The 25,907-nt window shown below is 37.7% G+C and overlaps 1 protein-coding gene across 1 annotated transcript; it reads right to left on the bottom strand.

Annotated features, from left to right (window-relative positions):
- Positions 1–2,186: 2,186 nt before the first annotated feature.
- LOC308641064 (olfactory receptor 2Y1B-like) lies at positions 2,187–3,119 on the bottom strand (the record flags this gene model as incomplete). Its single annotated transcript, XM_081279260.1, has 1 exon — positions 2,187–3,119. The coding sequence occupies one exon, from the start codon at positions 3,117–3,119 to the stop codon at positions 2,187–2,189; it is 933 nt and encodes a 310-aa protein (XP_081135386.1).
- Between the last annotated feature and the right edge of the window lie 22,788 nt (positions 3,120–25,907).

Below are 25,907 nucleotides of genomic sequence, written 5' to 3' on the forward strand. Positions count from 1 at the left end.
TATGTCTACCTTTCAGTCTGCTTCAAGTGGTACTTTGGGCAATAGCACCCTCCTTTCTGCAGCTCTAGCTTCTACTGGACTGGTTTACCATGCTGGCTAGTTTCTTCCAAGTGATCCTACCATTGGATGCCTAGTAACACCACTTCCTCTGTTAATTACTCAAACCTAGAGATATTACTGACTTCAAATATTGAAGTTTATTCAACATCCCCAGTTAGGATTCTTAGCCCTTTCATTGCTTAGTTTACCAAATTTCTGAATTAAATAGTTTATGCCAAAAATACTTAAAAGTTGTTCTGTTTTCCTAGTTAGACCATTGCTAACACAGACTGCTCACTGTTTTCATAAAAATGCATATGTCATCAACTCATTCATGAACAGGTTGCCTTTGCAAATTTTTTCTTTGATAAAAGCATCCATAATATTTATTCCTGTAATTCAAGATTTCTCAGCCAAAAAATAAATGTCTTGTTGTAGGAGATTATCTTGCACATTGTGCTATAGTTAGTGGAACCCCTGGATTCCACTTAGTAGAAGGTGGTATCACCTCATTCCCAGATTGTAATAACTGAGAATGTCCCCAGAAATTGCCAAGTGCCCCCTGTGAGTAGGAATAATATGCAATTGCCCCTAGTTGAGAACCTCTGCTCTAATTGAAAACCTGATTTTTTTAAAAACACAGTTATTTCTTTTTCTTCTTTTAAGCAAGGATTTACATTTGAACTAATCCTTGCCTGTTATACTTTGATGTGGTTATTAGAGTCTAGTTAAATACAGATGGCTGCAGACAGTCATATATATGATAATTTTATTTTTTCATTCTATACCTTCAGTCACTTGTCAATACAAAAGGTCCATCCTATATGAATGAAATATTGCATACAACACCAGAAAGATGTTTCAAAAGCATTCCAACCCATATGATGCCATTATATATGAACATCTTGCCACATCCCTTCATTAAACCCACATTTACTGTACATTTATAGAGCACTAGGCTCCTTGAGAAACACATGGACCAACTCAAAAAGGAGAAAGCCAATAGCGGTGTTCCCATTCCATCATAACTGTGTATAAACATTCATAGCCACACAGGAAGAAGTGTGCTTCTCAGGGAATGAGAAGAGATGCTTTGCTCAAGTCCGACATTAATCAGTGAAGGCTCTTCCTTAAAAGATATGTCATTATAGGCTTTGGGCCATATCTCAAGAAATTATGATGGACTTTGATCCCATTTTGAACCATAGAATGACAAGAAACCAATCAATGCCAAAGGGAATTTGGAACCATGGGATCATGTCATAAGAAAACTACCTAAATGTAGACATAGGGGTCAAGATATCTGACTCCCTTTACCTTCATTTCCTACTCAAAACATAGTTTTTATTTTCAATTTCTTTACTTTATGGAGTGAATGGGAAGCTCTGAATCATTGAAATCAGTTACTTTTTCTCTATTTAACATACAGTTGTCTTTTCTTAGTTATAATTTTTGTGACTTTGAAATTTATAAACTGTCTTATGTTCCCAAAAAATAAATGTTTATTCTTGTTTAAATATCTCCTCTAGAATTATGTTCTAGAAATTTGACATCTTCTCCAGCCTTGCCCTGAATGTTCAGGGGATTCCTTTCAATTCTAAAAATCATAAATCTTTGATATAGTGCCTAGTCACTGCGTATTTATCCTTGCTTTTTGTTTTACATATACTTATCCATAGTGGACAAATATTCCATAGTGTGCTACTGACTAGATTATCTGCCATTTGTATGCCTGCCTGATGATAAAGTGAAAATGATGAATGAGATGGTAAAGATGCAGCTATGGCCTTGAAGCTGCTTAAAAAAACATAGTAAAATTTTTATCAGTGTTACTATAGCACGCGAGTGTGTATTTGATGGTATTTGAATAAGTAAGTAACTATTCATTGAGACTAGAAGGACATTAACTATAGAAGACAGATTTACTTGCCTGTGAGAAATTATTTGACTAGAGAAGTTCTTTAAGGGATGATTAATTTTCCTTCTGGCAAGTTTCAATCCTAAAAGGGTCCAGGGACAGCCACAGGGTATTACACATTAAATAATCCACTCTGCCCCAAAGAAAATGAAAGAAGTTCAATTAAAGCAAGTGCATACCAAATCCTGTCTCCTGTGTTGGCCTCACCTAATTCTAGCTCTGGATCTCCCTATGCCTGCTCCTTCCCCATAATTTTCCTAACTGCTTTCTTCACATCCTTATTCCTCAATGTGTAGATCATCGGGTTGAGAGTGGGAGCAAGAATCATGTAGAACACTGCAAGTGCTTTGCTCTGGTCCTGGGAGTAGTTGTCCTTTGGTTGCAGATACAAAAACATAATGGTCCCATAGAAGAGTGAGACTACCATAAGGTGGGAAGCACAAGTCCCAAAAGCCTTTTTCCTTCCCTCTGCTGAGCGCATTTTCACGACTGCCCTGGCAATACACACATAGGAGGTCAAGATGATGGAGACAGGCACAGCTAGAATGATTAGCCGGGCAATAAACATTTTGGACTCTGTTGGGCCAGTATCCACACAGGAGAGTTTAACAATGATCAGCAGCTCACAGAAGAAATGGTCCACACGCCGGTTTCCACATCGAGGTAGCACAATGGCCATTGAGGACTGTAGAAAGGAGTTGGCAAAGCCAGAGGACCAGGAAGCTGCTGCCAGGAGGTGACACAATTTGGGGTGCATAATGGTGGTGTAGCGGAGGGGCCAACAAACTGCAACATAGCGATCAACCGCCATCACGGCAAGGAGCACGCACTCAGTGGAGCCAAGTGCCAAGGCCACCCAGTACTGGACCATGCAACCAGCATAACTGATCTTCTTGTTGCCTCCCCACATGTTCACCAGCATCTGGGGCACAATGCTAGTGGTAAAAGAGAGGTCGAGCACAGAAAGGTTTCTGAGAAAGAAGTACATGGGTGTATGGAGCCGAGCATCCAGAATCGAGAGTGAGATGATGGCCACATTACCCACAAGGGTTATGCTGTAGAGTATCAGGACAAAAAGGGAGAGGATCAGCTCCAACTCAGGATGCTCAGAGAAGCCCACTAAGATGAAATCCCCACCTGAGCTGTCATTGGTTGTTTCCATCTCCTCTTCAAAGTTATCATTGAGGGAAATCTCACGCCATCTAGAGTGGGATTTAAGGGCAATAGTTGGGTAATTTATATATGTAATGGATATTGGAAAAGCAGAGCCCCTAGACAGGAACTAAATTATATTTTATTTTTATTTCCTCTTGTCTTTTCCAACTCGTTTCATACTTGCTGGTGTGAACTCCAGCAAACTCATGGCCTCCATGGTAAAAAAAAAAAAAAAAAAAAAGTATAACAACAATTTTCAGTTATAGACAGAATCTAAATTCACTAATTTTAAATCCCAGTCTCATGAATACTAAAAACTCAGAATCTAATTCAACATCCAGTCTTGACCTCTTTCCAGCTACAGCCCCTTTCAAGTGAACTCTTATGTTTTGGGGAGGGGGTATAGGCAGCCTCTCACTTTTCCTGCCCTTCTCTACCAGTGTGTCAACAGTGCCCCTAGGTTTTCCCTATTTGGGTCATGCAAAGGGGAAGGGAAGGGATTGCCAGAGAATCTTACGCTCCCAAGACATTGTTATGCTCTCAGAGCCTGACAGGTGTTTAACAATTGACTCTTCTCGTGGGGAATATGTGCATTCTTTAGACACTACTTTGCTAGGCCAGTGGACCTGCCTATCCCCAGAATAGGTGGAGGCATCTCTTTCTGAGGCAGTGTACACCACCTTTTGTAAACTCTGGGGCTCAGGGTCTTATCCACAACGCTTGGTCCCTTTGTTCCTGTTGTGGTCCTACAGAATAAGACTCAGGACAACAGCTCAACACAAGCTGTCCCTTCATAGTGACCCTCTTCTGCCACACAGGAAACCATTTTACATCTTTTGGTTCAAACCCATTGCAAGCAGCCACGACTAACTTGACTCCACCATGGTAGCAGTTGTTAGCACTTTTCTCATCCCTAGACTTTCTATGTAAGAATTGAGCCTGGTTCATTCTGCCCCCTCCCAACTATTTTATATATATAAATTTTTTTAAGTCTCCAGCTAACTCTGTTGAAGTCCCCAACCTGGAGGCCTTTTTCCTGTTGGTGGGGATAGTTTTGTACTCATATCAATACTTACTCTAAATGAATTTTTATATTTTTCTTCTCCTCTCCGTTCTCTTAATCCAGTTTAATTTTTCAAATGGGCAAAGCTCTCTGAGTTGTCCAAGAACTAATATTTATTAAAATCATTTTTGTATAAGTTCTACATATGACTGTTCTTTCACATTCACTTACAACATAAGGTTATACAAAGCAGAAAATGGATTCATTTTAAAATACAATTCTTATGTATCAATCACAACAGAGGAGGGGGACGCTCAATAACAACATTTTTAGGGTAGTTTCTGTGCATGCCTCTGAATAGAAATAAGTCATAGTAAGGTAGAAGATTTCAAATAAATGAGCAAAAGTTTAAAGGAATTTAGATTTATTTTCAATGGGATTTGCAAATAAAGACACCAAGAAGGAAATCAAAAAGTCAGTAATAAATTCACTCTATTTAAATAGAAGTTGAATAAGAAACCAGGCAGCAAGGCAAAAGATTACTTCTATACTTTTCACTAATATTCTCTCCTTGAATCTTTCTGTGTTTTCCCTCTGCTGATAAACAGCAATTCTCTATAGTACTGCTTTCAAGATAGTCATTGCCTTCAAGAAGCTTCAGAATATCCAAGTTTCTCCAAATTTTATTTAATCCCCCACTAATCATATTGAGTTTAAGAATGACTCTGTCAGACCTGGAGATGTATGATCATGGTAAAGTAGTTGTCTAACTTGAATGAGGCCCTGGGTTTAACCCCCAACATGGAGCATGGGGGAATCTCCTCATGGTACTCTAAAAACTATCCCTTTTTTAAAAAAACAGCATCTTATCTCTTCACAGTACATAGCTTATTAGATACACTTTTTCCAGGTCTTCAGACTGAGCATATTTGAGATAGTAAGAGTGAGGTACTGGTATATATTCAGCCTTTCAGTATTCTCCTTTATGATTGGTCTGTTTCATTAGAATGAATGGTTAAACAAATTTGGCATACTATATAGTTGTTTTCCATCCTATAAAATTGAATAATTTTGTATTAATCTATACCTAAATTTTAAAATCACAAATATATTTAAAGTAAGGGGAAAAATAAATGGAAGGGAAACTGATCAGGTATAGTTTGCCATTTCACATAAGCAAAAGAGGCCCATGTGATATAAAGGAAGAATCCATTTATAAGTATGGGTTTCCATACATGCTGGGTTGGAGCTCAGAGATACAACATGGGGAAGAAGGAGGCAGAGAAACCTGAGATGGCATTTAATTTGCTCATTATTAAATATATGTTCAGCAATTGCCAAATGTGTAGCAAGTAACATGTGTGTATTCAGTTAACATCTCTCCAAAGATCCCAAGTATGTGAACTTTGAATCAAATCTGGAATCACCATATTTGGTTTGAATCACATAAAATTTTTTAAATTGGGAATTTTTTTAATGAAAAGCTCTAATATCTCAATTAAAAAGCCAGTGTTCACCCACGACACAAAATTCACTTCCAGTGAATTTAAAATGTTTAAGGAGACAGAAATGTTAACTACCTTGATTTTATCATTACATTACTATATAGATCTATCAAATTTTCACATCAAACTCCATAAGTTTGTACCACTGAAATAATAATTAATTTTTAGAATAAAATAAGCAGGCATTCCTCTCCAATTCCCTGTCCTCACACTACTTATCCCTTACCCATCCACCTCACATGTCCATAAGTCCATCTTACCTATTTTCTACCAAAAGTAGAGATTGATCCCCATCTGTCTGCTAACTGAACTGAGTCTTGTTATCATGAAATTCTGTGGCTTCATCAGTTCTAGCCAGGTCCATGAAGACTCTGCAGATTTCTATGCTTTCTATTTCGAGTTTTTCCTGAAAGTAAGCTTAGTATACATCTGAACAATGTGGACTGGTAAAGACAGTATGATCCCATAAATCTGTAGGAAAAAAAATTCAGTATTTTCTTTCACAACTAATAAGTTCTTAAATAGTATAAGAGCCCATTGTCATAAAATTACCTGATAGTTGCTTTTTATGTAATGATAACTGAATATGAACTTCACAATGACACTAGAAGCTAGTTAGATATCAACAGTCTCACTTTGTAACTGATTAATTAGCATTTATTAGGTCACACAGTATATAATAAGTGGTAAAAAAAACCCAGGGCAACTAATTATAATTCTTCTTCATTTTTCTACATTAAAGAAAAATGAAATAAAAGTGGCAATGGTGAAGAAAAAGGAATTAATTGGAATAAAAAGAGTTAATTCATCAGGGAGTTGGGGAAGTTTGCTAAAATAGGATAAAGCAAAGATTCCATGATGATATTAAACTTACTATAATTGATAAATAGAAAAGTCTTTTGAATCATTCTTATTTGGCTTAACTAATTTAGTAAGAGAACCTTGATAATTCCATCATAGGCAGCCCAACGTATTAAACATGAAATCAAGAGACCTCTGTTTAAATCCTAGCTTCTGTTTAAATCACTTACTACATGTGTCAACTTAGGAAACTCTTTAACATTTCTGGGTCTTAGTTCAGTCACCTGTAATATTAGAATAACAATATCATAAAATTATTTTTTATGAATCATCTTTAAATTTAATTAAAAGTAAATTTAAACTGTTATTCACTAGATTAGCAGCAGTAGTAGTAGCAATAAGAATAAGGGTAACTTTTCTCAAGTGCACACTACACTCTTAGCAAAGTAGAGAGTGTTCTGCCTGCATTGCTCCACTTTACATTCATCCGTAATCTGTGGGTACTTCTCTACATTGTCCCATTTTATATACATATATAACTTTATTAACATCAAAGCCTCCTTTAAAGCTTATAGTGACTTAGACCTAAAGTTAATGTCACATGCCCAGGGTCTGATAGAACTAGGACTTTAAGTCAGAACTCACTGGTTCCAAAGTTTTTAATCATTACCCTGCCAAACAATACTGACTACACTATTTTAGGTGGCTATGCATATAATCCCTTTGTAGTGGATTTCTTCCACCTGGCACATAACAGGCATTCAGTAAGCGTCAGCTGAGTAAAGGGAAGAGGTGGAACCACCAGAGTATAAAGCATTCAAAAAAAAAAAAAAAAAACCTCTCAATCCCATTTGCTCAGGATTATAGAAAGAGGGGGAAAATGATCGGGTGTTCCTCCCTAGAGTCATCTATATATAGTGACCTGTCTTTTTAATAATTAAAAATCATCTTAAGAAAGCACTAATGATCTAATTTTATACTGATGTAGGATCTGAGGTGGGCATCATAATGAGAACTATATCTTGGCTTTTGAGACCTGCCCAGCTAAAATATAGCATCCAGAGAGATTGAAAACCAAGGAAAATACTTACCTTCACAACATTTGTCAGTCTAACATGCTAAAAACCACTTTCTTGTCATGTCCTTTATCATTCATTTAAAGTCCCAATATAAGGTGAGAGAGATGAATTCTTGGGGAAAAGAGAGGTCATGCTAGGACTCTGCAAGACACCAGGGTTTCACTGACCTATTAGAAGTAAAATCACTGTCAAAGCAGCCAAGACACAAAGCTGTGTTTTCTCTTGGCCAACATTGTTTATGGAGCCAAAGAGTGTGTAGAACTTATTTACCAAAATACAAAGTTAGGGCCAAGAAAACAAATTGGGATTTGCAAAACTGCCAGTGTCTTCCTTTGCTTACTCTTTATATTGCTCTTTCTTCTTCAGCCTAAAAACTATTTTCAAAAATGCTGTTGAGCACCCAATTCATACCTTTATCTGCTTCTCTCCTTTTCCCCTCAGGGGGACAAAAATGCTATCCTGAATCGGTAATGGATAACAGGACAATATATGTCTAGTGCACCAAGCATTTCTATTTCAGCTAAGTTGATTTCAGGCACCTCACAGGTAAAAGCCTGTCTGCTGTACCAAAAGACCCAGGAGACATCAATCTGAGTGTCTGGGAGTTCTTTCTTCCTATCCCAAATAGTTTATCATTGCAGGCAGCTTTTATATTAAGTGCCTGGGGAATTGCAACAAATCCACAAGCAACCCTACTTATTAATCCTGAAATAACAAGTAACTTTCAGTAACTCTGAAGTGTCCCCTGAAGGATGTGCCCCAAAGTGACCAATTACTGTAGAGTAGTAGGAGACCCTTGGGAGAAGGGAAATAAATTAGCTGAGGCATTCTTCATTCTTCTGCTTCTCCATTCTTCCTCTCAACTTTCACAATTTCTAAGTGAATAAATGTTTTGTTACATGCTGTAATATTTAAGTGGTCTCTAGAATTTTATTAATTAAAATAGGGAAAGAATCATATACTGGACACTGTTGGGGAAAATAAGAAGAAAATAACCTAAGTTTTTAAAAAATCGTACTTCCTAGTTATAATATCTTGAAGGGTTGTTGGTGGGGGGTGTTTGTTCATTTGCATTTAATAAAAATGTATGTGGTATGTAATGAATCTTGACTGAATTTACACAAATTATATAATTTGGAAAATACTAAAATAAAGGTAGGTTGCAAGAATATATACATTTTCTGGTACATTTTTTAATTTTCCCATTAAAAATTATCATATTTTTCAAAAAGGTGGGGGGGGGAATCCCATAAAAGCAGAATGAAGACCAGAGGGAAGAGGAAGAGAATTAATGGGGAGAGAGCAGAGGGATGGGAAAAGAGAGAAACTGAAGAATAAAATTGACCAAATTATGCTATGTACATATATGAACATACACAGTGAATTGTATATTTGTGTATATTTATAAAGCATCAATTTTAAAAACGATACATGAATAGAAGGAAAACCAGTAGAGAAAGAGGAATATGTGAGGGAGGATGGGAGGAAAAGAGAAAGTACAGGGGACTGAAATTATATCCCATGTACATATGATTATGTCAAAATGAACTCCACTATTATGTATAACATAATACACTAATGAAAACTTTTTTTAATTACCATAGTTTTCATCTCCTTACAACCAGTCCCTCTGAATTAAGGCTAGGGAAATAATATTCATGAACCATGTGCATGCCTAGTTGTTTAGAAATAAATCGAATTCAGTCAAGTAATATTTATCATTTTAGAATGCCAAGCTACCAAGGAGGGCAAGATAGAGGATTAGAGTGAGGCAGGATTTCCCTAGCTCGACTACCCAGAACTCAGGCAGCAGGAAAACTGTTCCTCCCTGAGACTTAAAGTAAAAAATCCTTAGCCAAACCAGAGACTGTTGGACTCATTAAACAGATCTGAAAATATAAGTTGCCCTGAATTTCTCAATCGTCCACGGAGAGAGCCAATCCAGGAACCATCTTGGGACAATGTCTAGTGCCAAGAGGGACTAGAAACCCAGATCCGTGAGTTCGCAGCTAGGTCCCTGGTAAACATATCTGAGCCTAGCAAAAACAACTGACTCTAACAAGCTCGTGGGAAATTAGAAGCTGACAGCTTTTCACCAAGGGGACCTGAGATGGAGAGGCTAGACAGAACCCAGCTCTCCCCAGCCCTGAGTCCTACCATCAGGAAGTTCAAAGTGTGGGTGTAAGGGCACTTGGCTCTCAACTTGCCTGGTCCACCAGTCCCGGAAACCAGCTAGTCTGGCACCCAGTGGGTCCCGGGCACCATCCCCAATCTAGCACCCACCAGGACCCTGGATCCCCAGCTCCTACTGAAGTGGGCACCAGTCTACCAACCAAACACTAGCCACCAGTCCCCCAATTCCCTGGCCCCCAACCTGGCCCACCACGCTGCCTACTGGGCCCACAGCTCTACCACTGGCCCATATCCCAGCCTGTCGGTCCTCCACTTTGCCTCAAGGACTGCCAGGCCCAGCTTCACCACTAGGATGCAAGGCCCTGATCCACCTGGCCCAGGCCAGCTAGGCCCACCAGACATAACCAGTCACTTCACTACCCAGCTGCAGCCCAGCATCCTTGACCCACCACTTTGCAGCCAAGCCTGCCTGACCCAGCTGGCCTGGCCTGCTGCTTTGTCACCTGGCTGCAGCCCAGCTTGCCTTAGCCATGTCACTGCCAGGCCCACCTGCCCCAGCCAGAGGCTTCAAAACCCTGCCCTTAGCCCACCAGCCCACACCAATCTCCCAAGAATGTAAGTTGAGAAATCTTAAAACCCAACCTTCAACTCAGTGAAGAACACAATTTAAAAAAAACAGGACTCAACAGCCCACAGCCCAATCTTCTTCATAACTCAAAAAGAAATGAAACAAAAATCAGCTGAGCACGAACAGGGAACACATATGCTTACTGACTGTTTTGTGCACCATAGTGGAAATTGTTAACATTTCAGACTCCTATACATATGCATATTTGTTTCTCTCTCCTTATTTCTAGCCTTTGTTTTTTATTTGTTTGTTTGTTTTTTACCTTTATTTTATTTCTTTATTTTTTAATTGATTTTTTTAAGAATAAATGACAGCAGAGTACATTACAATTCTTACTACATGTATACAGCACAGTTTTTCATCTCTGATTGTATATAAGGTATGTTATCACCAATTCGTGTCTTCATATATGTACTTTAGATAATGATGTTTATCACATTCTACCATCCTTGCTAATCCCCTGGCCGCTCCCTTTCCCTCCCACCCCTCTGTCCTATCTAGAATTCATCAATTCCTCCCATGCTCCCTGTCCCTACCCCCCTATGAGTCAGCCTCTTTATATCAGAAAAAAAAATTGGCATTTGTTTTTTGGGGATTGGTTAATTTCACTCAGCATTATCTTCTCCAACGCCATCCATTTGCCTACAAATGCCATGATTTTGTTCTCTTTTATTGCTGAGTAAAATTCCATTGTGTATATATGGCACATTTTTTTATCCACTGAAGGGCATCTAGGTTGGCTCCACAGTTTAGCTATTGTGAATTGTGCTGCTATAAACATTGATGTGGCTGTGTCCCTGTAGTATGTTATTTTTAAGTTTTTTGGGTATAGACCGAGGAGAGGGATAGCTGGGTCAAATAATGGTTGGGATAGATATACTTAGCACTTATCAAAAACCCCACTTTGGTTCCCATATTTCCAAGGAATTGCCATACTGCTTTCCATATTGGCTGCACCAATTTGCAGTTCCACCATCAATGTATGAGTGTGCCTTTTTCCCCACATCCTCACCAACACTTATTATTGTTTGTCTTCATAATAGCTGCCATTCTGACTGGAGTGAGATGATACCTTAGAGTAGTTTTGACTTGCATTTCTCTAATTGCTAGAGATAATGAACATTTTTTCATATATTTGTTGATTGATTGTATATCAATCAGATATAGATTCTCAGAATAGATATCCTATTCTGAGAAGTGTCTTTTCAGATTTTTAGCCCATTTGTTGATTGGGTTATTTGTTTTTTTGGTGCTTAGCTTTTTGAGTTCTTTTTTTTTAATTTTTTTAATATTTATTTTTTAGTTTTCGGCGGACACAACATCTTTGTTTGTATGTGGTGCTGAGGATCGAACCCGGGCCGCACGCATGCCAGGCGAGCACGCTACCACTTGAGCCACATCCCCAGCCCCTTGAGTTCTTTATATATCCTAGAGATTAGTGCTCTATCTGATGTATGAGGGGTAAAAATTTGCTCCCAGGATGTAGGCTCTCTGTTCACTCCACAGATTGTTTCTTTTGCTGAGAAGAAATTTTTAGTTTGATTCCATCCCATTTATTGATTTTTGGTTTTAATTCTTGCACTATAAGAGTCTTATTAAGGAAGTTGGGGCCTAATCCCACATGATGAAGATTAGGGCCTTCTTTTTCTTTTATTAGATACAGAGTCTCTGGTTTAATTCCTAGGTCCTTGATCTACTTTGAGTTGTGTTTTATGCATGGTGAGAGATAGGGGTTCAGGATATACATGGTTAAAATATTCTGTGAACTCAAGGAAGATATAAGAGAGCAAATACAAGCAGTGAAAGATCACTTCGACAAGGAGCTACATAAACAAATCCAAGAAGCAAAAGATCACCTCAACAGCAAGATAGAGGTTGTTTGTTTGTTTTCGAGGTGTTGTTTTCCCATGCTCTGTATTTTGAGTGTTAGGGTTCTTGGTTAGCACATTTTGATTTTGTTTTGTACAGTCTTTGCCACTGCACAATCTCCATTGTCTCCTTTTGCTAACAGCAAGATTCCATTCTCTCTCTCCACTTTTATATTCTTCTATTTTTCCCCTTTCTCATCAACAACATATCCTGTTACCACTGCATCTTCTCTATTCATGCTTTGAAATTACAATTTTCTACACTCCTATCTCTTCTTTCCTCAGACTCAACTGTATCCTTAAAACCTCTTAATACTAATTGATGTATATAACATCTGCTCCTACTACCAGTGTCAAAGCAATAATTAATATGGCAGAAGTCATAGACAACACCTATTGTTTGATTTTAAGACCAGACATAATTCATGATTCTTTACTGTTTTTACTGATAGAAATTGCTAATCCTACTATTTCTGAATTTTGTACGAACTAACACTGTGTGTACCCAAATAGGAACTAAGTACCTAGTCTATTGCTATATATTGTTTGCATAGATTGTTGCTATCATTGGGGTCCCCTCCCCCAATCTGTGAGGTACTAGTAACTTAGAGGTATACTCACAAGCTCACCACTCACTTCTTCCTCTAGGCCTATAATTAGAAGCCAATCTAAGCAGACCCCTAGAGATGAGATACAATGTGACCCACATGAAGGTGCATTACTTTCCAAGGGAACTTCTTGAGTTTTCTAATTCACACAAACAGAGGTCTGAGGAACATGTGTGGGAACTGATTTTAAGGGCTTGGGATAATGATGAATGGAACATAAAATTTGACATGGCTAAATTTATTTGGCCGCTTAAGCAGAGATTCTAGATTTACTGTAGCTGTTCACACAATACTAATTGTTTAGATGGTTGGTTGAGTATGGGTCAAAAGATGGCCTACTCTGGGTAAGCTGGAAATACCTGACCTCCCTTGGCTTACTGTTGATGAAGGGATTCAAAGCTCAGAGAAATTGGAATGCTGGAGTGGATATGCCATGTCTGACCTTCACCTCTACACTGAGAGGATCCAGAAGATACACCCTTCACCAAGACTATTCGAAACTTGTAAGGGGGACACCAGCATTTTGAAGAGCTTTTTCATTGTTCTTTTTTGTATACCAGACCTCATTATAAGAACTGCGGTTGATCAATTGGGAGACTTAAATGCAATGGGAATAATTGAATCCCAGGGAGGGAGAGGCCTAGTGACAGCACTCAACCTCCAAAAAGCTTTGATGTTAATCATTCTCCCATCCTTCCTCAAAGGAACCTAGGCCTTTTACACCCACTGTGCATTGGGAGAAACACACTAATCACACCTTTTGGATATTATTGGACACTCTCTTTGAATTGATGATGGCTCTGGGAGATGCAAAACTTCATTGGGGTCCTCCAGTAAAAGTAAGGGATTAAGGGACTGAGGTGATCCATAGAGTTTTAGCCAAGGTCTGACTCATAGTTGGTCTCCAATCTCATCCTGTGGTTATTTACCTAGACCCAGAATGCATAATTGGGATAGATATACTTAGCACTTTTCAAAAACCCCACATTGGTTCCCTAAGCTGTGAAATGAGGGCTATTATGGTGGAAAAGACAAAATGGAAGCCACTATAGTCGCCTATACCTGGGAAAATAATAAATCAAAAACAAAATACGGTAACCCTGCAGGAATTGCAGAAATTAGTGCCACCCTCAGGAGTTGAATTATGCAGGGGTGGTAATTCCTGCCACATCCCCATTTCATTCTACTATTTGACCAGTACAGAAAATGGATGGGTCTTAGAGAGTGATGGTTGACTATCATAAGCTTGATCAGGTTATTACTTCAATTGTAGTTGCTATACCAGATGTAAAACCACATCTTGCTTGAACAGATTAGCACATTTCCTGGTAGCTGGTATACAGCTATTGATGTAGCAAATGCTTTCTTCTCCATCCCTCTTAGTAAAGACCACCAGAAACAATCTGTTTTCAGCTGTCAAAGCCAGCAATATACCTTCACTTGTCCTTCCTCAGGGGTATATCAACTCTCCATCCCTGTATCATAACTTAGTTTATGGAGATCTTGACTTTCTCTTTCACAAGGTATCAAATTGGTCCATCATATTGATGACTTTATGTTGACTGAAATAACTGAACCAGAAGTAGCAACCATTTTGGACTTGCTAGTGAAGCATTTGCACATAAAGGATGGGAAATAAACCCACTAAACTTCAAGGTCCTTCAACCTCAGTAAAATTTCTATGAGTCCAGTGGTGTGGGGCCTGACAAGATGACCCTTCTAAGGTAAAGGATAAGTTGTTGCATCTGGCCCCTCCTACAAACAAGAAAGAAGCACAGTGCCTAGTGGGCTCACTTGAATTTTGGAGGCATCACATTCCTCACTTGAGTGTCTTACTGTGGCCTATCTACTGAATAAGTTGAAAAGCTATTTGTTTTGAGTCAGGCCCAGAAGAAGGTAAGGCTGCGCAACAGGTCTGGGCTGTTGTTCAGACTGTTCTGCCCCTTGGGCCATATGACCTGCAGACCCAGTGGTACTGGGGTGTCAATGGCAGAATAGAGCTGCTGGAGCCTTTGGCAGGGCCCTACAGATGAATCACAGAGGAGGCCATTGGGATTTCCAAGCAAGGTCCTTTCATTATTTGCATAAAACTAATCTCCCTTTGAGAAATAGGTCTTGGCCTGCACTGGACCCTAGTGGAAGCTGAATGCTTAAACATGGGCCACCAAGTTACTAGGTGACCACCAGAAACTGGGTTTTATCTGACCCACCAAAGTGGTACATATGTAATTGGGCCTAGGTAGGTCCTGAAGGCATGGGTAGATTGCATAAAGAAGTGATCCAAATTGCCCAGGGTTCCTGCTCCTGCTACAGAGCATGAACATACGACCTCATGTGATATACCTTAATGATCAGTTGACAAAGGAAAAGAAGACTAGGGCCTGGTTTACAGTGATTCTGCACAATACATATCACACAAAAGTGGACAGTTGCAAAACTACAGCCCCATTATGACACAACACTGAAGGACAGTTGTGGCAGGAAGTCTTCACAATGGGCAGAACTTCAGGCAGTAGACCTGATTGTGCATTTTGCTTGGTAGGAAAAATTGGAAGATTCATGGGCTGAAGACAATGGTTTAGATGAATGGTTAGGAACCTTAAAAGAACAAATTTAAAAAAGACATCCATGGAAGAAATATGTAGATAGACCTCTCTGAATGAGGTGTCCCGTGTTAATGTTCACCAAAAGATGACATTAAACTGATGCCTCAACTCGGATCAACAACCATCTACAGAACAAGTATTTAAACTCCACATTATTCATCTCCCAGCTTTGGTTGAGCTGATGCTAACTTAGCCTCCAATATCTTACCTTTTGCTTTAGACTTCTCTGTGTACACTTTGCTTTAGCAAAGGCTCTTCAGTATTTCACACCCATTTTCTGTTTTATCTCATGTCTTCTCTTTGCTCAGCTTTTCATGCAGTCAAAAGCCACAGTGACACTTTGTCTTTTCCAGCTGGCATATAAATTTACATTCTCTCTTGCTTTTTGTGACATCTTTTTAATTTTGAATAAGACCACTACAGAGACAAAGAGACTATCTCCACTGTTGTGGATGTTATCTTATGGTATATACCTGATTCTCTTCAGGAATGGGCATTATACCACCTTCTTTTAATGGCTATCTCCAGAATTTGAAGGGTAATTAGTTCACCTGATTACAAATTGCCTCACTGGCACTGGGTAGTTTAAGATATCTCATAATTAATAAGGAGTCCTTCCCATACATCCTATTTTAAATCTGAAACCAGGAGAAGTCTCTGTTGTTTCTGTGATCTTTGTGTAGCAGTGGCTCTATCTACAAGTTTCACAACTCATAGCTTATTTGTTGAACCTTGTGTTTCTCAGCCTTGTAAAAAACATCGGTAACAACTTTATGCCAATTAGTTGATATTCCTTTCTTCTTCTTTGTAGGTATATGTGACAGCGGAGTGTATTTTAAAATATACTAAAGTTAATTAAACTGGTTAATTTAAGATATCTCATAGCTAATAAGACTTTTCTGAGCTGGTATTCTTCTCTTCACCAAAACTGTTGTTTTTGTCCTTGCTATATATATAGTGACTGTAGAGTGACTCTCCATGGATACTATGTCCCCTCACATTTATTATTCAAAGGGAAGGTGAACAATACTATGATCCTGTTCTTTCCAACACTTGCTATGTTTTCAACATAGTGATACAAAAACTACTCCCTTTCACTTTTTAACATCAGGCCTATGCTACTCTTAAAATGTTATGCACGATGTATATATACAATGGAATATTAATCAACTGTAAAAAAAAGTCTTACTTTATAACTTTTGCCAGAAAATGGATGGATCTGGAGACTATCATCCTAACTGAAATAAGTCAATCCCCCCCAAAAAAAAAACAAAAAAACATTGAATGTGAAATCATGCTGATGCTAACACACAACAAGGGGGAGGAAAGAATAGAAGTTTAGTAGATTAGACAAAAGGGAATGAAGAGAAAGGAGGGAGGATAGGAATAGGAAAGACAGTGTAATGAGTCAGACATAAATTTCCTATGTTCATACATGAATACATCACCAGTGAAACTTCACATCATATACAACCACAAGAATGGGATGCTAATTAGAGTAAATTATGCTCAATGTATGTATAATATGTCAAAATACACTCCCCTGTCACATATATCTACAAAGAAGAAGAAAAGAATATAAAGTAATTGGCATAAAGTTGTTAAAGATGTATCTGACAAGGCTGAGAAACACAAGGTTCAACAAATAAGCTATGAGTTGTGAAACTTGTAGACAGAGGCATGCTGCACAAAGATCACAGGAACCACTTCTGCTGGTTCCAGATTTAAAATAGGATCTATGGGAAGGACACTTTCATATATTTATCTCTTGGATGCCAGCTCTACTGAGGAATGCCTATGGTATTGACAGTCTCTTGCCTTTTTTGTTTTACATTTGGGAAATCAACTGTTGATATCTGCCATCACCTGCTTGGAGTGCATCCTGAGAAAGTGGGACTATTTTGGCCCAAACACCCTTAAGAAGAATAGATTAATTTTCTTTTGTAATGTTGCATGGCCTCAATGTGAATTAGGAGAGAGAGATATGTCCCACCAATGGGAGTCTAAACTATAATAATCTTTTCCAACTAGACTCATTTTTCAAAAGGGAAGGGAAATGGTGAAAAGTGTCCTACGTATAAGAATTTTGCCTCTCATTCTCAAAACAGCAGCTTTCCTTGCTCATTAGCTGCCTGCCTGATATCCGACAGCAATGTAAGCTGCATGAGCAAGGGCTCAATGAGTTTGAGACCAGAAATGGAAAAAAAGTTGCACTGTTAAATTCAAGACTGTTTTCTCCTTTCTTGTACCCTGGAATTCTGCTCTTTCAGTCAGTTTCTCCCTAAATGGTTTTCTCTTGTCTCCAAAGTACACAGGAAATAAAAATGAAAAGATCCCATATGTACAAATTTTCTTTTTCTTGAAAACCTTTTTCTGAGGACTTCATAGGCTCTCACATTCTCTAAATGTGAAAGTTGGGTTGACTCTAGTCTAATCAAAAAGTGCACTCTTGTTCTAATAAAAGTGTTCCATGTGCTTCATGTGCTTCATTACTGGAATAATTAGAGCTATGCCATCTTTTTTCCAAGTCTGGTTTTTTTCTATGCTTAAGCTTTTTCTGGGGAATTCACCTTTGGTCCTGCACCAGTTTTATTTTGTCTAACTGAAGTTTCTAGCCTTCTGTTTTTCTTTCTGCTGTTTTTATTCAGAGGTTATTCAAGGGTTAACTCTCAAATATACTGGAAAAGGAATGACATCTTCTCCTTTGAAGAGTTCTAAGTGGGTAGAAAAATCAATGGCCTTCCCCCATAGAGTGGGCAGCTCAACCTTAGATTTCAGCATCCACCATGGCTGACAGATTTTACTCTAAATGTTCCCAACTGTATGGGACCTTCCTATGTCTAAGTCATACTGCAGCTCTGTTTTAATTTTTAAAGGATTAAATATGACTGTACAATAAACATCTGCAGCTATTTTGTTTCCTATCTGTGGGAGTCTAATACGTGGAAAAAAGCTATAAAGTATTTGTTTCCTGGTGATTTTTATGTTTATGTGTGCACACCTGTGTGTTGTATGTTGTGTCTACATATGTGCTTTTGTCTATATATCATGTACATAGTACCAAATTGGCATATAAATAAATAAATAAATCACCATCATATATTCATTTGAATGAATCCAAATGCCTTTTAGTTTATGCAACTTAAAATGGTTAAATACATAACAAAGATGTCTCTAAAACTATTAACATACACAGTTTTTCTTTCCAGGTGATCAGTCAATTAAAAGATTGCTTTCTATAATTTTATAGAAATTTAATTTAGTAGAAATGTAAATATAAAATGTAATGCCCATTTCTGTTAGAATTTTTCTTCAACAGAAAAAAATATTATTTAAAATGTTATCTAGAATAGGTTTTCATGGGTAACCTAAGTTAAAAATGGGTAAATTAAATTTAACATAAATTGGACAAACATTTATAAATGTGTTTGTAGAGAAGACATCTGATTAATTTTCAAAGTTAAAATATTCAATTATCAACAGCTAAATACAAATTCAAGTACTTTTTGAATTCTATAAGACAGAGTATACTTTGGCTTATTAAATATGTTTTATAAATTGTTCATAAATGGAAAGATATTTTAAGATTGATTTGTTTCTGGGTATTCACTAAAAGCAAGATGATTAAGGATAAAATCCTACTAACATATGCTTTTCTACGTGAAAGAAACAAAAAGAAACCAAGATAGCTTTGATGAGAAAATTATAAGAAAAACATAAAATATTTTATTTCATTGAGAAATTTGAGTAATTTTATATATATATATATATATATATATATATATATATATATATTCATAAATTTTTAAGGATTCTTTCAAAATGTGAACTTAAAAATTCAGCAACTTAGAAAGAGATGTAAAAAATGTATAGGTATGGAAATATTTGGGGGAAGGAAAAGGGAAAGGGAATGTTTCTGGATAAGGAAGTTTCTTTCAGGGTAAAGTTAAAGATGAAAGAGAGGACAAAATGAAGGATGTCAGTGATTCTTAGAATACCTAAGTTATTTACAAAAGTTTTGTGAAAGGCAAATCTCAAGAGTTTATGTGTGGGTAAGTTGGCTATAACCAGAACAATTAAAGTTATTTAAGAGTTTTTCTAGTATCAACTTTTAATGCACTAATATGATATACAATTTAATTCTCTATGTTTAAAAACAACAATCATTCCTTAAAACATTGTTCTGCTCTTATTCTTTTTTTTATCTTTAAAAAGTCCAATTTTATTTTATTGTTTTATTGTTATTAGTTGTTCAAAACATTACAAAGTTCTTGACATATCATATTTCATACATTTGATTCAAGCGGATTATGAACTCCCATTTTTACCCTATATACATATTGCAGATTCACATGGGTTACACATCCACTTTTTTACTACTGCCATACTAGTGTATGTTGTATTCTGCTGCCTTTCCTATCCTCTATTATCTCCCTCCCCTCCCCTTCCCTCCCCTCCCCTCCCCTCTAACAGGGGTTCACTTTATGTTTTCAATGTAACACTTGGTTCTCTGCCCCTGTGACTTATTTCAAAACTGTCTTGTTTTCTTTTCTTCTCTCTTCAACTCTACTTCCCTAACCTTGTCAGAAGATCAAAAAATAAAAAGCAGCTATCTCATAAACTTACAAATAAATTACAACCCTGGACAGGGAACAACTGAAATGTAGCCATTGAGCCATGTTTATAAGGGGCTACTGTTGCCCTGATAGTTAATCACCTTTGTTTCTTCTTTGCTGACAAGGAAAAAACTTCTTTTTCCTTATTCTCAAAATCTTGTCTTCATTATTGGATTGCTATCAGGGACAAAGCAAAGACCAAATTTTTAGTAACATTACCTATTAAGATCATTTCTGTGGCTATTACATTTACAAATCAATTATGTTTTTGCTCTTACTAATTTCATTTGATAACTATTACCTGTTAGTGTTTTATAGAAGTACTACTTCTAACAAACTAACCTGAGTTAGGACAATAAGAGATCACCTCCAGGACAGATGGGATACAATGCTGACTTCCAGTAAAGATGTTAACCCATTACTTCCATTTCAAGAATGGTGGAACTGGCCTGCTAAATGTTTAAAACCAAAACTTCAAGACTAAAGCCAAGGAAGTAAAAAGGTAAAGGGAAAAAAAAAAACAGTCGATATTTTGGCCCTTGCCCTCTAAAGTCAGCCAGAACTCAGGGAATAACTGGAAATCTCTAAGCATCCTCCAACACTGGTAAGTCACCTGACCACCCAATCAGAGTGATCATGAAAATCCAAGAGAACAGGAAGAAAAGCAGTTCACATTCTGCAAAGAAGAGAGTCACTGGAGAAGCAAATGTCCCTGATGCTTCCAGGGGAACCCAAATGTGGTCAGAAAGATGCTGACCCATCCTGGCAGATGGCACAATTGGTAGGAGAAAATTAAAGGAGCCAAGAGGCTTCTTGCAAGTTCCTGAGAATAATTCCTGATAAATCTTAACTGTCTAGCAGGTAGAAAAATTTTGATTTTAACCAAATTGGTCTTAAGCACCTGGCAGGAGAGTATAACAAAAACACAATCAGACATAAACATTTAAAATGAAAATGATTCTTTTAATTTAACTTGAGTTGTACACTTGTGTCAGTCCTTCAGAATAAAACTGGTAGGCTATAAAGATAGGGTTCTTATATAGGATTGCCTAATAATTATCACAAGAGACCCTGCCAAAGTCATAAGTATTTTCTGAGTCAATATAAGACAGACAAATTTTCCCAAACTTCTACTTAGGTAACTCAAACTGTTTTTTGCTGGCATGGTCATTTAGCTTCACTTTTTATCCCACAAATTAGTCTAGAGCATGTAATCTGGCATGTGGAAGATTTGACCAATTATAACCCAAAAGCTTTCCATGGCACTGAGAAAGGTGTTTCTCTCCTTAACCCAGAGGTACACTCATAAGAAAAGCTGTTTTAGAAAACTGAATGTCCTTGAGCCAGGCATGGTAGTGCACACCTGTAATCCCAGCAGCTCCAGAGGCTGAGGTAGGAAGATCACGAGTTCAAAGCCAGCCTCAGCAATGGCTAGGTGCTAAGCAACTCAGTGAGACCCTGTTTCTAAATAAAGTACAAAATAGGGCTGGGGATATAGCTCAGTGGTGGAGTGCCCCTCAGTTCAATCCCTGGTACCAAAAAAAAAAAAAGAAAAAGAAAATAAAGAAAAAATTGAATGGCCTTGGGTACTCTAAATGCAATGGGCTCAATGACATGGACTTCTACTCACCAAGGATGACCTGGCTATAGCCACTGCTGAGTGCCTGATTTGCTAGCAACAGAGACCAACCCTAAGCCCTCAGGAGATCAGCCAGTAACCTAGTGGCAGGTTTATTATATTAGACCACTTCCATCATGGAAGGGGCAGCATGTTGTCCTTACTGAAAGAGACACTTATACCTGGGTATAGATTTGCCTTCCATGCACATAATGCTTCATCCAAAACCACCATCCATGGTTACAGAATGCCTTATCCTAAAGTACATGTATTCTTTTATCCTAAATTTGTCTGTTTACTTATTTTTGTATTCATCTATCTATATATTTTACATGTTATCTATATTTCTTTGTGCAAAAAATAAATTTCTCTTTATTTGTGCTTGTGTTTGTGTGTGTGTGTGTGTGTGTGTGTATTAAAGTCTTTTCTTACACATTAGTGAAGCACCCCACACTGGAAGTAGTCTCTACACATTTATGTGAATAAATTTATATTATGTGTATGTGTGTGTATGTGTGTATGTGTGTGTGTGTGTGTGTGCACGCGTGCATGCGCATATAAATGTGTTTTACATCTTAAACATCAGGTCCTCACGAGAGGGGGCCTAATTTGGCTGCACTCATCCAATAACCTGGGGAAAGAGGGCTCAATACTCCATCTCTGGCATGCTTCTTTTTTTCTGCGACCTCTTTCCCTGGTCACAAGGCATCATTGAAACATTCTCATCTTGGATTTTCCTCCAAGTAGAAAGGTCTCAGGCACCTGGCTCCCCAGGCATGCAGACATTACTCACACCTGACCATTTAGGATATGGATCCAGTTAGAGCTGACAAAACCTGACATGCTCAGGTATGTGTGGCCTTCTGTTTCTGGAGTCATTTCCTTAGTCTTTGGAATTCTCCAAGGACTCTCAGTTCAGTCCTTCTTGAAAATGCCCAGGGCCATATTACCCCAACTGTATTACTATTTCTGCAGATGTCAATTTATCTTCATCTCCTGGGAGATCCCCACTCCAAAAACAAATACCTGGATTTTACTGTATGTGCCCCTATTGCATGTTCTTTAAGAAGTGATCTCACTTCTTCCACAGTTGTAAGAAAAGAACCAGTTTCCAATTAGGGTGATGGCATTTTGCCTAGGTTTGTGAAAAGGGCAGTTCCCTGCTGTTTCCCATAAGCCAAAGGCTGGAAAGAACTGGCAGCCAGGAAATTCCTTGGCTGTTATGTCTCATAGCACTACAAGCAGATGAGAATGGTGCCCATTAGCCCAGGCATAAATGCAAGTTTGTGTGTGTGTATGAAATAATATGTGTTTCATTTTATTATGTTTATATTTATCATATATTTAGGTATGTGTATTCTTATGTATACACCTATATATATTATCAGATCACCGTATTTAATTATAGATATTATATGTATTCCTATATGCATATGTACATATGAGCATTTGTCTTCAACAATGCTGAAGCACATCACACTGTAAGCCTACATATTTACATGAATAAACTTCAATATTTTACTGTTAAACACATTAATATTTCTGTGTATGTGTATGTATTTATATGTTACATATTCCTAGAAATATATTTATGAGTATATTTTTAGCGCATGTGTATACATATACAAATATTTTTCAAACTAGGCTCTTACTACCTGCGCTGACCACTTATTCCTATAATTGAGTGTCCAAGAGTTGTTTTAAAATCTTACCACACTCCTGGTCCAAGAACCCTACCTTGACCTATTGCTTCTGGCATTCCCTTTCCTCTACTGAGGGCCAACTTATCCCAATCACATTGCTATCATAGCCACAGAAAAATAAGGGCTAAAACAGAGCTAATCTGGGAGAGAGGCCCTTACCTGGGAGAGAGGCCCATTCCAACCACCAAAACCTGGATTCTATTGCATGCACTTCCACAGGGTTTCAAAACAAGTGCCCTCATCCTGTTTAAATGTTTTAAGAAAACAAGTTCCACTGAAGATAATAGTACTTCAGGTAGATTTGTCCAAAGGATACTTCCCAGCTGCTTCCCCTCAGCTAACATCCACAAGGAATTGGCAGTCAGTAAATTCATTGGCTTTGCAGCTTCCAGCATTGCCAGTAGATTAGAAGAGTGCTATTAGCCCAAGCATACTTGCAAGTTTGTGCATAATACCATTTGTTTCATTGCACTGGGTTTGTTTATTTATTTAGAGATAAGGTATTGCTCTGTTGTCCAGACTGGCCCCAAACTCCTAGGCTCAAGTGATCCTCCTATCTCAGTCTCTCTAATAGTTGGAACTATAAACACACACATTGCACCTGGATACGTGTGAATTTTTTACAAGTATATTTATGTATATTCTATCTATATTTATCTATGTAAATTATCTTTATGTAAATTAAAATTTACATAGATAAATATAGATAGAATATACATAATATACATAATATGCATTTTGTTTGTGTGTGCATATATATCCTTTCTTCATCAATGTCTGGTATGACTCCCAAATCTGCCATATGCAGGTACAAAATAAATATAGATATTATTAAATTCCTGTATTATATATATATATATATATATATATATATATATACATTGATATGTTTCTGTATATATTTAAGTATGCTATGTATTTTTCTCAATGTATTTATGAATGGTTTCTGTGTGTGCACTTATACAAATGCTTATCAAACAGGGCTATTACTGGCTTAGGTAGCCATCTAAGACTGAGTCTAACACTAACTAAAACAGATGACTCAAAATCTCCCACAGCTGCTAATCCAAAATCTCCAAACAATTTCATTGCCTCTTTGTGCTCTCTTTGCTCCTAATTTGGACATGTGCATTTCAAATCCACAATTGACTGGGTCTTTCAGAGAAGATTTCCTCCGCAACCTAGTCCCTAGTTTGACTACACACTATCCATCGACCATCCACTGTATCTCTAATCTGCTTCTTTTTCTCTGATACATGATTACCTGGTCCAATTGGGTTATTAAGCTAGTTCTCTCTCCTGGGTTTCCTCCTCAAGTAGATGGTCCTCATATACCTTGTCCCCCAGGTGTTTTCTATGCAGGTATTATTCCTGTCCAGGAGGCTTCTAGATTTCATTAGAACTGAACAAAATTGGCTTGTGCCAAAATATGTAGACTTCAGCTTCTGAGGTCATTTCTTTAGTTCTCAGAATTCTCCAACAGCTCTCAGTTCAATCCAATCCTTCTTAGCCAATCCCTTTAGCTGAGGCCATCCAGTTCCAAGCATATTACCACTGCTTCCACAGCAAAATGAGTGCTGATGCAAAGCCACTCTTCCTCACTTGGGAGAGACTCATTCCAACCATTGCTTCAGTGTAAATGCAGTTTTGTGTGTATGTGCATATGAGATAGGATATTTTTGGTTTTTCAGGATTTTTTAAATATATTTATCTCTATATATTCTTATTTGTCTATGTATAATCTTATTTTTATGTCTATAAATTTTGTTTATTTGTGATTGTGTATGTGTGTGTGTGTGTGTGTGTGTGTGCGTGTATAATTTGTTAAGGTTTGGAAGTGAGGAGTCCCTCAAAAGCTCATGTGTGAGACAATGCAAGAGGTTTAGAGGAGAAATGATTAGGTTATGGGGGTCTTAACCCAATCAGTAAATTAATCCCCCGATGGGATTAACTGAGTGATAATTTGAGGTGGGTAGGGTGGGTAGGGTGTAGATGGAGAAGGTGGGTCATTGGGCGCATACGTTTGAGGTATATATTTTACATTTGGGGGTAGAGTCTCTCTCTGCTTTCTGATCATCATGTAAGCTTCTTCCTTCTGCCACACTCTTCCACCATGATGTTCTGCTTCACCTCAAGCCCTGAGGGCTAGAGCTGGCCATGGACTGAGACTTCTGAAACGGTAAGCCCTCAAATAAACTTTTCCTCCTTAAAATTGTTCTTGTCAGTTCTTTTAGTCACAGAGTGAAAAAGCTGAAAGTATTCCTTTCAGTGTCTAGGGAAAAACCCCACACGGTCAGGGACAGCTACATATTTATATGAATAAATATCCTACATGTTAATATGTTTATGTGTATATTTAACTGTGTTACAAATTCCTCCCTATATATTCATGAATATATTTTTGTGTGCAATATATATATATATATATATATTTTTTTTTTTTCAATGAAGAAAACTACTATCTGAGGTGGCCATTTATTCCTCAGAGTACAATTGACTCCCTACCCAACAGGTGTTTAAGATCAGGTTTGCCCTGCAAGGTTGCCCCTAAGTTAGATTATGTATATCATCAAACCCACAAAGTAGAATCTTTTCACTGATTCTGACTTTCCAACATTTGTCAGCAA

This window comes from Spermophilus citellus (assembly GCF_964194105.1).
Source record: "Spermophilus citellus genome assembly, chromosome: 1".
Classification (NCBI taxonomy): domain Eukaryota; kingdom Metazoa; phylum Chordata; class Mammalia; order Rodentia; family Sciuridae; genus Spermophilus; species Spermophilus citellus.